Source organism: Falco peregrinus, chromosome 11, assembly GCF_023634155.1.
Source record: "Falco peregrinus isolate bFalPer1 chromosome 11, bFalPer1.pri, whole genome shotgun sequence".
Lineage (NCBI taxonomy): Eukaryota > Metazoa > Chordata > Aves > Falconiformes > Falconidae > Falco > Falco peregrinus.
Window position 1 is genome coordinate 4,476,594 of NC_073731.1, and position 14,627 is coordinate 4,491,220.

Consider the following 14,627-nt stretch of genomic DNA (forward strand, 5'->3'; position numbering starts at 1 on the left):
CAATTAAATAAGAATTCAGTTTAACTGCTCTAATAAAATTACTCTAAATTACCTCACGATCTTCCATAGCCACTTCTCCAGAAGGAGGCTTGAAAGAGGCAAGCATCTCTAACAAATCAAAAAGGGTGGTAAGATGAGGTTCTTGCAGAAGTAAAAGCATTGGAATGTTGTCCTTCTGAGGAGGAGGTAGGCAGGATGCTGGAAGCTGAACACCTTCACCTTTACGTTCTCTCCTTGGTGCACCCAGGGATACAAACACCATCTAGAAACAGAAAGAGACAACAAGGAGGAGAGACGCAATTTTTAAAATGCGTATGATAAACTCTGAAATGTTTTCAACAGGATCATAATTAAGAACTTAAAGATACATCGGTGTCTTTGTTGTCAAATCTTTACTGAGCAGTATTTTGAGCAACTGCCATAATTACAGCTTGGTTGTTGCTTTCACTTAAGGCATTCATGGTGCAGCTGCATACACTGTTTGCTGTTGTTACAGTAGACAGGTACTGTTTCCTTGTCCCTCATTCTTTATTTTGCAATTCAGGCCTGGGAGACACTGGTACTCGCCTGATTCCTCAGTGTATTAATGAAATGGCAGAAAAACTAATCCAGAGGAAAAATGAGATAAACTGGACCAGAATAAAGCTAGCAAGGGCATAGCAATACAAATAGCAGTGTGGCTGGAAAAGCATACATTTGTTACACTGGCATAATCACGATGTGGAAAGCCTTTCTCAGATGAACTGTTCCTGCTGACTAGTTATCACCTCCATATATTGAACACACCCTGCCATTGAAACTGAGTCCTACTGCTCCTCCAGGTCCTGAAAACATTAAGAATTCATCTGACTGCACCCTAGTCCAATTCTGCAAAATTATCTATGTTAGTAAGAAAAACTTGTTTTAAAAACTGGTTTTGTTTTTGCATTAATCCAATTCATTTAGCAAAAGGAACTAATGAACAATCAAAGACGTAGTCCAATAGAATGTCCAATTTGTAACCGCAAGAGTCAAGACAGATTAACTGCTACTATTGCTAACAGTCAGCTAAGGCACATGTAAGCACATGAGCCAGCAACAATCCTTCTAAAAGGATGTTAGCAGATCCCTGAAAGTGTACAGTATGAGTTTAGTTTTCCTTTAGATAGAAAAAATGTATGTGATGATCTGCTGGTAAGTTTTGTTACAGTCCTAACTCCCTAAAATAGTCATGATGTCATTCACAGTTCTACAAATCGAATCAGGCTTTTCCATACTGTTGATTTTAGCAAACTTACAAGTAGACCACTCTAACAGGAATTGAGATAAAAAATTACAGATGAGCATTAAAAAAAGCTTCAGATCTAACCTGTGAAAGGAGTGAGCTAGTCACTGCTACTATGGAATGTTATGACTATGTGTTCAACAATTCAGCCAAAAAGTGGGTATTTGATTCTGTTTTCACTGTTCCCTTGTTTTCCTTGATGGATGAAAAAAACTGAGTTTTTTCTTTTATTCCTTGAGTTTTCACATCTGCTAACATAACTACAAATAGACAGACTGACACCAGCAAGGCCAACAGCGTTAGTTGGAGCTTACAGGAGGCACATATTGGATAGCATGAAACAACTGGTTACAGAAAGCCATAGGATGCTCCCAAAGAAAAGTATACCTTCCACCACCATCATCTACATCAGCTGCACAAGACAAAAGCAACGTATCAACCAATCTTTTTCAGTGACCGTTATCTGTATGCTGGTAATACCTGCATATCCTTAAAACCCAATTCATGAAGTGTTTTTTCATCATAATCAGTTGTCAGTTCATGCCCTGATGAAATCATTCTCACAGGTCCCATGAGGCCACCTAGGATGAAAACATATTTCAATAAATTTCTAGACTTGTAGTTTCATTTTCTAACAGAAGTGCTAAGACTTACGATTTTTAATAGTATGCTCTTCAGTAGCAATTAAAATGAGGCAAAAACTTAATGTAATTTCCTTAAGAAAACTGGTTACCATGTTAAACTAAATTTACTTGCATGTATTCAGAAATAACGTTTTCAATAACAGTTCACCCAATCTTGTAGCGAAAAGTTTTTAGAATTCAGATTAAACATGCCTTCTGTATTTTGTAGGAAATTATGCTACGCCAGAAAAGGATAATGGAAAATGATTATGGACATCAACAAAATCCCTCGGTATCACACACCTGTGATAAAGTCAGCAAAGACTAAGCAGCAATGATTAATCTTACTTGCATGTAAGTTGGAACTGGGTATGTCATACACTTCAGAAAGGAAAAACTGAGAACACCCTTCAAAGAATTCCCAACACTGCACAAGAAATTTGAACAAGCAGAGGATTAAGAATTTCACTTGATTTGGCGCAATCAAGCAGTAACCAAGAACTACAATGCACAATAACCTTATACCTCAGAGTACTTGTACAGCTCTAACCACCAATTGTGGCACACAAAGATCTTTATCATGGACTGAAATCTGCTACGCTGTTCAGCCACTGTTCTTACAAGTACCCTTTTCCCAGCATGAGGCCCTGGTCCTCCACACCAGTCCAGCTTCACGCTGCCACTATACTTCAACATTGGGATTTCAACAGACTTCTTCACAGAAGCCAGTATTTTTGAACCTCTTGCAGAAATCTTGGGAAAGTACTAAAGAGTTCTGTAACCTGAAAATGCTTCAAAACAGCCCATTACCTAGCTATAGGAACACAGTATTCAAAGACATGCGTTAAAATAAAAAAACCCAAACCTCTACGTATACACGCTAACAAACTTCACTCTTTCACTGCCATAAAGATATGTACGGTGTAGTGTACACGCAGTCAGCCTTCTTCAGGTAATTATCGGAAGCCCATCTTCTGCAGCCTGCAGCCACGGAGTCTGCTGATGTATGCACACAACTCTAAGTGATGCTTCCCGAAACCAGCCAAGACACACACACGAGTGCTGACATTTCCAAACCAGAGCAGTCCAGTAAGATGTATGCACAGTAACTTTTACGGAACGGCCAGATAAACGGAGGTATCAGGCAAATACATATGATCCTCAAACCCTGCCCAAACGAAATTGCTGGGACATCAGTTAACAATAAAACCATGAAGGTTTTATATGGAACTGGGACAAACTTCACGTATCTATTACTGTTCCCATCCTCGCCAGCTGGGTGTTCTGAAACTTATCAATGCAGTCAGACAAAATAATTTCCAACAGATAAAGGCAGGAAAACACATCATCCACAAAAATAATATGGAAATCTACCATCCTACTAGCAAACTAGTAACATTTCAGAAGAAAGACTACAATGGGCAATCTGAGTGAGAAGTGAACGCAATCTCACATTTCTCTGAGCAATGCAAATTTCAAATGAACAAGAGACACTACAAAAGGTATATCGGGACCTTAAAAGAATTATGTGGTAAATGTCTGGTAAATAGAAAAAAAATAACAACTATGATTATTGTAGTGAAAGAGAATTAAAAAGTACATTCAATAAATGTGCATGCCTCTACTACTTTCAGATACACTCCCAGAGTTTTGGCTAGTGGGTATTGGTTACTTCCTTGACAGCAGTATGATGGTAGAAAACATCAGAAATGTATCTATAACTAATAAATGCTTAAGTTTCTTTTAACCTGCCTCAGAACCTGCAGCTTCATTTGCCAAAATAATAGTTGCCTCGCTTCTCTAACAATCTGTTTAACATTAATTTTCACTGTCTTCATCTTCTCAAAATAAATTTCCTTTTGAAGACAACATGTGTTAGATGTGACTGCTATCATTTCAGACATACCATTTTGTTCATGGATTCCAAGAGCAGGAAAATGAAAACAACACTGTGCAAAGATGCTGGAAATGAAATTGCTATCTACACGGTGGTGAAAAGGCAGGCTAACAAGAGTGCTAAAGCAGGCCACTCACAGTTAACAACAGATGAAACAAATAAAAAGAACTAAAAATAAAAGTGCAAGTCTAGAATTTCAGGAGCCAAAAGCTGATATAAAAATTCTGTTATCTCTGTCTATTTTGTGAAATTGAAAGCCCACCTGAGAAAACTAAAAAGCAACTAAGGACATTGAGATTTAGCTCTATAAGGACAAGACAAGAGAAAAAATTGTACGCTGACATCACAAGCCTTTAATTTTCACTGGAATTTGATAAACTCTGCTCAGATTTCTACCTAAGTTGATAAAATAATCACCATTTCAGGTTTCTAATCAAGAACTGTTTGTAGGTTAACTAATCCAGGTAAATTAAAATGGACATAGTGGAGGTCGCTGAGACAGAAGTATGCACTATGCACCTTACAGTAAACGTCTCCTGTGATGCAGTGACCCAAGTCTTTAAGTTTAAACTGTCAGTACATTGAACCATCATTCACAGAGCTCTCTGTGACAATGTTATTAGAAAGTAATTTCTTTTTTTTTAATCTATACAAATAGTCCCCAAAATAGGGTACATAAGTAAAACTGCAGGTTTTAACCGCAAGTCTCAGTTTCAATCCTATCTTCTTCAAAATTAGTTGAAAAGTAAAAATCACGTGACGAGATTATTCCAAACACACAGCAGCACACAGAGAACAATGCAGAGGCACTTCTTCAGGAGTCTGGTTAATAAGAGATTTAGCCTCTTACAGGATTTTATGCATCCATCAGCCAACACAGATATCAATTGCAAGACAAAGCACTTAGAGTCATTAACACAGGTTTTAAACCTAGCAAAGGACACTGGGTTTATGAATCGACAGATACAAATTCTATAGTTCTCCAGTTTCCCATAGTTATGGTATGTTAATAATTAGTGTAATGAACACAGAAAAAATAAAACAACTTCCACAAAAACGAGTACAAATTATGGGTATCAGCACAGACACAAAAGACACTGTACATACGTAACACGACTGAAATGCAGCTGCTGTAGGACTACAACTCCGAATTTTCTGAATTGTGTGTTTCTAAGATCCAGCCAAAACAAAAATAAAAATTTCTGCTACCTGGCTATATTTGGTGGAAAACAAGATCGTTTCTTCACTAGAACAGATTCTGACAAGTGGCTGGAAAAGGATTTCACAAAGGTCATCAAGATGTCTAAATTTCTGGTTTACTGACAGTGTGTCTCATTAAAACATTTTTAAAAATATTCTAAAAACTATGAGAAGAAAGTCAGATTTATGTTTACACATATGCTAATGGTCAGTAGTGTCAGAAAAACACATTCATGGACAGAATTTGTTCCGATAATACACATTACATGCTAATGCTCATAAAGAAAGGAAACAAGAAAACACTGTAAAGACAGTGAACAACAACAGGATGCATATTCATCACACTGTAAGCAAGCAACGATGGTCTCAGGAGGAAGGTGATTCCAAATTAAGAGCGTCAGAAGAGGATGAATGACCATTTTTGCTACAGGATGATCATAAATTAAACATCAGTTGCAGGAGTGAGGACAATCTTACACCTGACTGGAATACATGTATGTAGGGTATATAAATATGAATTTGAATTATGACTTCAAATTCTGAACCAATGCAAGAGCCAGGAACCTTCATTTCACAAAACACAGAATAAGTTTCTATGTAACAGAATCTCCAAATTACAGAAAACAACATAATGAAAACAATGAGAAGAAAAAATACTGTGCGGGGAAGTGTATTGGAACTTGGAGCTTGGCTGGATCTGAGGACTTCTGGCAGACCCACATCTTCTTTGCTATTTCAAATAAATGCTAGCGCTTAAGAAATAATGCTATTAACTAAAAGCGAGGGTGATGCTAACTATAACTACAGCTAGAAGAAAATAAATCATAACGCTTGCTTATTTAGGATATCTGAGGAAGAAACTGACCACAACCTTCTAAGCTCTAAATGGATGAACCCTTGTAAGGGAAAAAAATACAGGTACAAGCGCTATAGCTTACCAGGGAAATCCCCCTTGCGGCTGCTTTGGCCAAACTCCTGAAGCTGTGCTTGTTGATTTATCTGCTCCTTCTGCAAATTTTCATACCAATGGGTAACTTCTGCCCGTAGATCAGCCACCTGATCACTAGGATACATTTCTATAGTCATCTGAAATAAAAAAATTGTTTTATTATTCAAAGCCCACAGTGGACTTACTGAAATTTAACAGTGAAGGATGGCCTTGTAAAAGGGCTTTTAACTGACCTTGTCAGGAAGCCCAGCTGGCTGACACACAATTCGCAGTGGCAGTGACTGTTTGTCACTCAGAGCCTTCAAGTGACTGCTGATACCAGTGCCTTCAATCTGCCACTGTCTCAGATGATATGCAAACCTTAAGGAGGAGGTAAAAAGATGGAAAAAATATTTTTGTCAAAACCTATTTAACACAAATGTTTGATAAACAATGACAGGAAAGACAAAACTTGCACCTTTATTCACTGTTCTGGGTTGGGGTTTTTGTTTGGTTTTGTGTGGCTTTTTTTCAAGATAAGAGGAAGGTATTGATATCCTCACTATTTTTCAAATTAAAGTTAACTTTGAAGAAGTTTCTTTGGTGAGGAATGGGGAAACATGAACTGTATATATTTATACAAGGACAAGGGCCAACCCTGGTAACTGTTTAGACCTTTTATATTAAAAGTTTCAGAATTATCTACTACTGTCTTTTCTTTACACAAAGAAAACCAAAGAAACTATTACTTGAATGAATAATAACTCATAAGTCATTCATCATTACGATAAGAGGAACGGAAATACATTCCGCATCCCAATAGATCAATAAAGCTATTTACCTTCTCCTAAAAGCCTCCAGGTGTGTCTTCAGCATTAGGAGTCCTCTTTCAATAATGGTCAGACTTGAGTGAGAGTCTTGCTCAAGGTTACTAGAAGCTATCATCAGACTCTCCATACACTTGCTAATAAATTCTTGTTCTTTTTCCAGACCAGTTTTACCTGTAATATCAGTTAAACTAAATTATATACACACAACTTCAGGATTATGCATTTTTATACTAAGAATAAAAGGGGATAACACTAGATATTCTTTACATTTTAAACAGAGAACAAAAATAAAAATTCATACCGTTGATATAGTAAGAGTTGATATACTGGATAGCTGCTCGACTGACGTCACCAGACTGTGCTCTTAAAGCAATACCCCAGAATTGGTCCATGCCACACAACTGTTTTGACAAAAGAAAAACAAACACAGAAAAAAAAAAAACATTGCCTCATTGTTACACTGGGAGCGATGCTTTTCTGACTTGAGACATTTTATTTGCCTTGTGATGCAATTACTAAAAATACCTTCATTTTTCCTCTGCTTGGGTTCTCATCACTGCACTCATGAATTACTATAAAATTCTAAGTTTCACAGAAACATTTTCATACTTTGAAGCATGAGAAGAACTGGTTAAAATTCAAAAGAATGACCTCATTTCTGACAAACAGGAATACTTCTAAATGAAGCCTTAAAACTGCAATTATAATCAGTATTCATTGCAAGAATAGCATTTTAATAAAAATTTGCCTTAATTCACAGAAAAATATCCAATATATCATTTTATTTCTGAGATAGTTTCTCTGCACAAAAAACTACAGAAGAAAAACTTCTAAAGCACTTCACATGTACACTGAGACACATTTTATAAGAGATTTCTAGTCAGAATTAAATATGCCTAATAGAATGTCATCTGAATCTTCTTATTTAGGAAAGTAAATGTTACAAACCCATTCTTTAAACACAATAAATACAGTAATGCTAAGAATATGATAAACCGCACAAAGATATGCAGGCAACAGGTATCACTTTCTTTGTGGTTTCCTATCTCTACCTCTAGAGACAAGAGCCACACATGCTCAAAGTCATGAGGGAAACTCTGGATCATTGGCCTCTTATTTGCATTTCACTGTCTCACATTTGGAACTTCAGAGTCCTGAGTTCCCAGGGACCTACTCAAGACAGCAATCTGTGCAGACCCCACCACTGTGGGCTGTGGCATTCCTATCTCAAACCAGTAAACAATATTCAAGTCAGTAAGTTCTCAAGAGAGATGCTGCTGCAGATGAGTAATTTAATTTTCCTCTTCCCTCAGAAAGAAATAAAACATAAGCACAGAATCTAGGCTTACCTCTGAGTTTGAGCCACCATCATATGCACTAGTAGCCAATCGAGCCAAATTACACAAATGCTGGAAAAGGTTTAGGCCAGTCATACTAATAGTTTCAGGTTTTAGTTGTGGCATCTAAATAAAACGAATGGACTTTAGTATGGAAAATAAAATTCAGTAATGGAACGTATAGCAATTACAGAGTATTTATTTCATTAGCACAGAACAATGTTACTGTTACTACCAATCATATTCAAATGCAGTAGATCAACTAAAATTTATTCTTGCAAAAGATCACACTCTCTGAATTTTATATACAATACAAAAAAATCGACCATAATTGGCTTCAACAAACCTCTTTTCTCTACCACCAATTTGGACTGTAACAGTGCAGACGGAACAAAAATTACTGTAACATTACCTGCTTAACTTATCAACAGCAGGAATATTTATTAGCATACACGATGTTTCTGTTCAAAAAAACTCGTAAGTTTACAAAACCAGACAAAAAACTGCATAGCCTTAAAAAAGAACTAGACTACATTAATTATACAAAATGGATAGATTTGAAAATTTCATTTGTTGGAATGGATGGGATGCCTTGCAAAAAGCTCTGATGCTGCACGTTCATATTTTCAGTGGATGTATTAATGCGATTCATATGCCCCTCCCAAAAAGAAGAAAAGTCTTTTTTTTTAATCAGGTAAGCTATACATCATAAAGGAAAGAGTAGTTCTGGGTGGCTTTTTTTTTTTCCACATTAAAGTGCTATATAGCTTCAGATACAACACACAAGCTACCTGCAAAGAAACACTCAAGTAAATACTAGTGTGAAAAGAATTCATACCAATTCGTTCCTCTCTTCCCTCCAAGCAGAGAAAAATCATTTCATGACAAGTGGGGCCCTCCAAGACTACTGAAGATATTTTTTTCATAGACACAACTTTAAATATGTTAAATAGTGCTGGTATGGAAAAGAAACACTTTTACTAGGATTGTAAGGTCGCAATTAACTCTCTACATACCTTTTCCAAGAAAAGATGCTTGTAAGTCTCCATACCCATAGCATGTTGATCTTTACTTCGTACTTGATTTAAGAACCAGTGTAGTGCATCATCGTAACATTCGGAATCTTCTACTAAGCAGTGCCACAGTATGTCCACTTGTTCTAAACTCAACCCTAAAATTAGGGAAGTATTTTTAACTAATCCTTTATAACATCAAATCTATAGTGACAGTCCACAAAACCCAAGAATACATGCATAGAATTCAGAATAGTCAGGACAAGAAGTTTTCAGAAACAACAAAAGAAAAATTCACCACCTACCAATTAGGAATTAGACTTTTCCCCTTTTAGAGCTGGCAATCAGCTACAGGTTTTGGTCATTAGTGCTCTCAGTTGTTACTAACCCAATGAGTAGCGTGGGCTGACCTGAGCTCTCATACCAAACAGCAGGTTGCTTCTTAGTTCGTAAGTAGTTATTGGGCATAGAGTCCAGCTTTCAGCTGGGTATTGAGACTGTGGCTGAAAGTAGTATCTCTATAACTATTTTATTGCTTCTCCTTTGAAGAGAACAGTAGGTTTATTTTCTTAGCTGGCACATAAACATTTGTGATATCACCAAATTTCTTTTAAAAGAATTGCGGCTATTCCATCAACAATAGCAAATACGGTGTTGCAAGTTTTTTCTCTCTTGGCTACAGATATTCTCATTCCTTCCTGTACTCTAATGACCAGTGACGAGCCATACGCACACCATATGCCAACTTTGTCTATAATGAGACTACCCAAAGGACTCCTCACTTAAAGCGTTTTAACAAATGACCTCAAGATACAATCAACTGAAAGTCTCTACAGAGCTGATGCTGAAAAAACACTGAAGGCTCCTAGTTCACAAGGGCTTGAGAGCAGCCAAAAGAATTAGTGGAAGGGAAAGCCACCAAGGGTTACTAAAACCACAGAAAATCATGTTCAATTTTGAATTCCATCAGCCACATCAAAAGACTTCTATTTTTAACCTTTAGAGTGAAAAGGATTAACCATCTGCACAGATCAACTGTCATACAGAATACTACTTTCGCAGAAGTGTGAACCAATTTCCAGTATTATTAAAATATGAAGAATTATTCCTTTTTGGTATCACAACATACAGCACACTCTAGTAGAAGATCTCTGAGAACATCATGGACATGAACCGAAACCCACAAATACAGACTATATTATCTTCATTTCAGTAATTACTACAATCCCAATATTTAGAAAAACTGAAGCACAGAAAACAGAAAAATTTGTTTCCACAGAACTGCAATAGAATCTAAACTCCAGTGTTGGTTGTGTGCTTCCATCAAAAAAAATCTTCCTTCTTTTGAAACAATATCAGAGTTTATTTAAAATTGTATGTTTAAAATATTGTATTTATTTAAGCTAACATTGATTATTAAGAACTATGTGAGCCTTACTATGAGGTGCTTCTCTGATAAGGTAACCTCAAACACTTACTGAAATGATCTGGTGATCCTAGAGTTGAAAACACACATGTCAGGAATTGAAGACGAACCTGAACTTCTGCACTGTGGCTGTATCTAAAATTTAAATTTGTATAAAAACAGAAGTTTATTTAAGTGTTTATTGTCATAACTTTTTTTCCCACTTATACACGTGCCTCTTAAAACCATAAATGATTTTTTCTTTCAAGTTTCTTTCTGAACTTCTAGTTCAGTATATAGCCTAGAGACTCCAGTTGCACATGCTACAGAACCACACCAAACAAGTGGAATGACATACTAGTCATTACTAAAGTACTTTTTTGTTGCTTTTTTGAGGGGCGGGAGTGGAGGGTTTTTTGGCATACAATCCAGTTCCCATGAAGCATTTTGTCATTAGCAACTTGCAGGATCTGACCCTAGTTTTTTCCCTAACTTGTAAAATGCTGGTATTTCTACTCTGAATTGCTGATCTCTGCTGATACATATCCTTCACAAAAAGTATTTTTGCAACTTACATAATATATTTAACTTTATCTGTAGTTGTAAGATAGAAGCTTAAAGGTCAAAAGAGCTGAACAGCATTTCATTTTGCCGTAATTTAAAGCAATTCATCTCACTTTCAAACAGCTTTTGAAGTAATTCCTCACTAGAACCATGTCCAATACAAAGGAGTATGATGAAGTAAAAATTTGACCCATAAATAGCAACATTTTTCAACTGTGGATGCCCATATTTACATACTGACTTTGACATCTGTCAAAATGTGAGTAGTTATTCCTCCAGGATTGGGAAGCTAGAAATTCTTTCTTGTGTATATACACCTATTTTTAACCATGCATATTGGAAAGTGCAGATGAATGTGTTAAATAGAAAAAAACAAACTACCGCAAAGGTTAATAACAAGATTTTAAAACTAAAACATTTGAATAGTTTTATGACATGAAATCACTTTAAATTGATTTGAATACATAAAATCTTTGTGTTTTATTTGTAAAGGAATACTCAACATAATGTCTAACAAAAGTGACATGAGAGTTGTTGCATGTTTTTCTAAGGAGGCTATTTAAAATGTTACCGTTTTCACAGACCTTTGTCTCCCTAAGCATGTAATGTCCCTATAGAAAGTATGTACTTTTAAGAACACATCAGAAGCACCAGAAGAAAAGCAGAAAATAAACATTTAAAATGTAAAATATCAAACACTCAAAGTCAGTTGTGTACTTACAATGCGTGTTTATGTCGTCCTTCCCTGACTGCCTGAATGTAGTGTACCAAATTATCAAAGAAAAGTTTCATCATATTAAGTTCCTTTTCTGCCCACCTGTAACAATTTAAAGTTAGCAGTTAGTTATTATGGTTTGCTTAAAATGATCAGAAAAGCTACAGAAATTAGACAGCTATTATAGGAAAACTGCACACACATCAAATCAAAGCAAACATTCAATTTTTCCATCTACCATGAATTCAGGAGTATTTTCTAGTACAGTACTCTCTTCTTCCCTGTCATCCACAAAGCTCCACAGTGTCGTTATTTTCAGGAATGGGACTGACAGAACACTCCCTTCTGAGACCATGAAAAACGTCCCTAAAGGCCCTAATTCAGAAGAAGTCTAAGCCAAAACCCAGAACTGGTCATATATTTAAACATGTCATGTGTAAAAAGGCCAAGAAAAATTGCTGATAGTCACCGCAATCCTTGCCAGAAGTTCCAGTAGTCCGTTCTCTGTAGTTAGCCCAGCTAGTTATATAGTCTGTTCTAGTAAGGCATGCTAGACTATGTATCCTCACATTTCAACGGTTTTCTTACAAACCAATTTTTTTATTACTGAGAAGCATTTGATATAACATCAGAACAGAATGATGTAACATCAAGTTACTACAACATTTTACAATATACTACTAGTGGATGTCTAGTACTGTCTGCAAGTTTTTTGGGATTAAAGCGGGGAGGGTGGAGTGGGGTGGGTGTTCAAAAAAAATATTCAGTCTACAGCTCAGTTACAACAGTAGTGTGTATTATGAAGAAATCCAGGCCTGAGTGATTAGACAGGCTTATATATCTAGACCAGACAACAGACAGATGATGACCATAGTCATTATTGGTCTGGACAACAGCGAAGGAGCAAGCCTTGCAGCAGCCCCCTAAACGTCATCAAGTCTCTTGGTTTAGGCTGCTGGGGACAGGGGGCTACTTACATTGTTATCCAATGTGTGTCATAACTGCTCCCAAATTGCTGAAAAGTACCAAACAGCTTTGGAAGAAGACGAAGTGAAACTACTACTGATCTAAAGGAGAAAGAGAGAAATGATGACAGTATATATATGATTGTTACAAAATTAAAATTGTCCATTTCAAAATTACTTTGAGAAGCTCAGGTTCAGTGAGCCAATAGGCTGATGGGACTGTAAACACCTAAGTGCAATTGAATTTACCATGATGTTAGCCAATCAGTTTTCTGAACCTGAACCACACATACTTCAAATTCTTTACATGTAATACCTTGGTTGCACAGCTGCTGGACAAGTATAAAAATAAAACAGTATACATTTTTCTTATTTAAAAAAATTTAAATTTTAAAAGGTAAATTCTTATTTTTGAGTTTCATAAAATTTGTCTTGTGAAATTTCAGCAAAATGAGTACATTTTTTCCACAAACAGATGACAGCAGAAATCTGCCTCAAACTCACTGTAGACACAAGTAGATGTGTATTGTATGACAACTATCTAGGCAAACTCAAGAAGTGCATAAATGGCACATAACGGAAATTTCTTATCAGTGATAAGTATCTTCACATTTCCATAAATAATTATAGTCTCAGTATACTTGTAACTCATCTCACAAATACAGTTCTTAGCAAAAAGGTAACACTGCAGGCAATGTCCACCAGTTGATTAGTTCTATCAACAAAATAAATTCCAATTTTGCCAGTCTTGAAACTGTACAATCTCACAGCTCTGGCTGGTATTGAAACAAGTTATCTGAGGTCAAGGTATTACTTCTACCTCCAGCTGCTTCTCCACAGAATCCAGACCCCACAACAGACCTGGTGGAAAAGAACTCATCTGTTCCTCAGCCACTTGCACATAAAATCTAAATATATAGTTCAAAATGCTTATGCTAAGGTCCTTTGACCTTGCACTCAACTGGCCAAGGTGTGGACCCGATTTTACCAAATGTTAGGAAGGCAGTAACCTCTGGCAGAAGGGAGAACAGACAAATCGGCAAGATGACAAATTCACGACACTGACAGAATAGAAAAATCGAGTATCAGATACATCCATAACACCTTGAAAACTATTCTTATACTTCTGTTTTTGTCTAGTTTAACTTGTGTTCCTGTAAAATGAAACAACCATTATAGTCAACCTGGATTTCCTTTATGTTCCAAAAACAGATACATATAAAAAGAGATGACTTATGATTTAAGTTACCTGTTGTTTGCTAAATTTTCTAAGCAGCCTTCAATAAATCTCATTCGAATCTGTCTGTCAGTGAACCAGCATACTAAAGAACAGAGCAGCTTCTCTGCTTCATTTATTAACCCTTCAGAGAGATGAATCTACAGCAAGTAGAAAGAAAAGTCACTGAATAGTATGTATTTATTTTCTTTAAAAAAATATTCTTTTCTGGTATTCAACTTACTGCATCTTCATCCTGGACCAGATCCCACAAAAGGGTATTTCCTTTCTTACAAACATTATCCAAATTAATGTCCGTCACCGCATTGCTATTATATTGATGTTTATGAACTGCTGGTCCTGAACAAAATATAAAGACCGTTATTGAATAAATAGAAGGAACTACCTAATCTGAACATTATTTCCTAAGTGCACAGACAACAAGAGGCTTTATTTGTAAACTTGGCTATTGTAAAGTGCAAACAACAACACTGTAATTGCAGCCTTTTTCCACATATGGGTTCTTAAAAGAAGACAAACTATTATGACCATACAAGAAGTCAACAGGGCAGTTAAGCCAATATTTATACTGGTTTTGGCTAATGACAATGCACAATAAAAACTTTACTTAAGAACTGCAGGTGCAGGTGCAATTGCTTTTTCATTTAAT

The 14,627-nt window shown here is 36.2% G+C and overlaps 1 protein-coding gene across 9 annotated transcripts in view; it reads right to left on the bottom strand.

Moving 5' to 3' along the window:
• Positions 1 to 14,627, bottom strand: part of USP34 (ubiquitin specific peptidase 34) — a 137,059-nt gene that overhangs the window by 60,073 nt on the left and 62,359 nt on the right. For all 9 annotated transcript variants that reach the window (XM_055816227.1, XM_055816223.1, XM_055816222.1 and 6 more), the window contains 13 exons: positions 14,202 to 14,317; positions 13,991 to 14,118; positions 12,754 to 12,843; positions 11,783 to 11,878; positions 10,571 to 10,653; positions 9,096 to 9,250; positions 8,092 to 8,205; positions 7,044 to 7,143; positions 6,754 to 6,913; positions 6,167 to 6,293; positions 5,923 to 6,070; positions 1,745 to 1,845; positions 53 to 262 (listed from right to left, as the gene is read on the bottom strand). In XM_055816227.1, the coding sequence (XP_055672202.1) occupies positions 53 to 262; positions 1,745 to 1,845; positions 5,923 to 6,070; positions 6,167 to 6,293; positions 6,754 to 6,913; positions 7,044 to 7,143; positions 8,092 to 8,205; positions 9,096 to 9,250; positions 10,571 to 10,653; positions 11,783 to 11,878; positions 12,754 to 12,843; positions 13,991 to 14,118; positions 14,202 to 14,317 (1,628 nt within the window). The remainder of the gene's footprint in view (positions 1 to 52; positions 263 to 1,744; positions 1,846 to 5,922; positions 6,071 to 6,166; positions 6,294 to 6,753; positions 6,914 to 7,043; positions 7,144 to 8,091; positions 8,206 to 9,095; positions 9,251 to 10,570; positions 10,654 to 11,782; positions 11,879 to 12,753; positions 12,844 to 13,990; positions 14,119 to 14,201; positions 14,318 to 14,627) is intronic.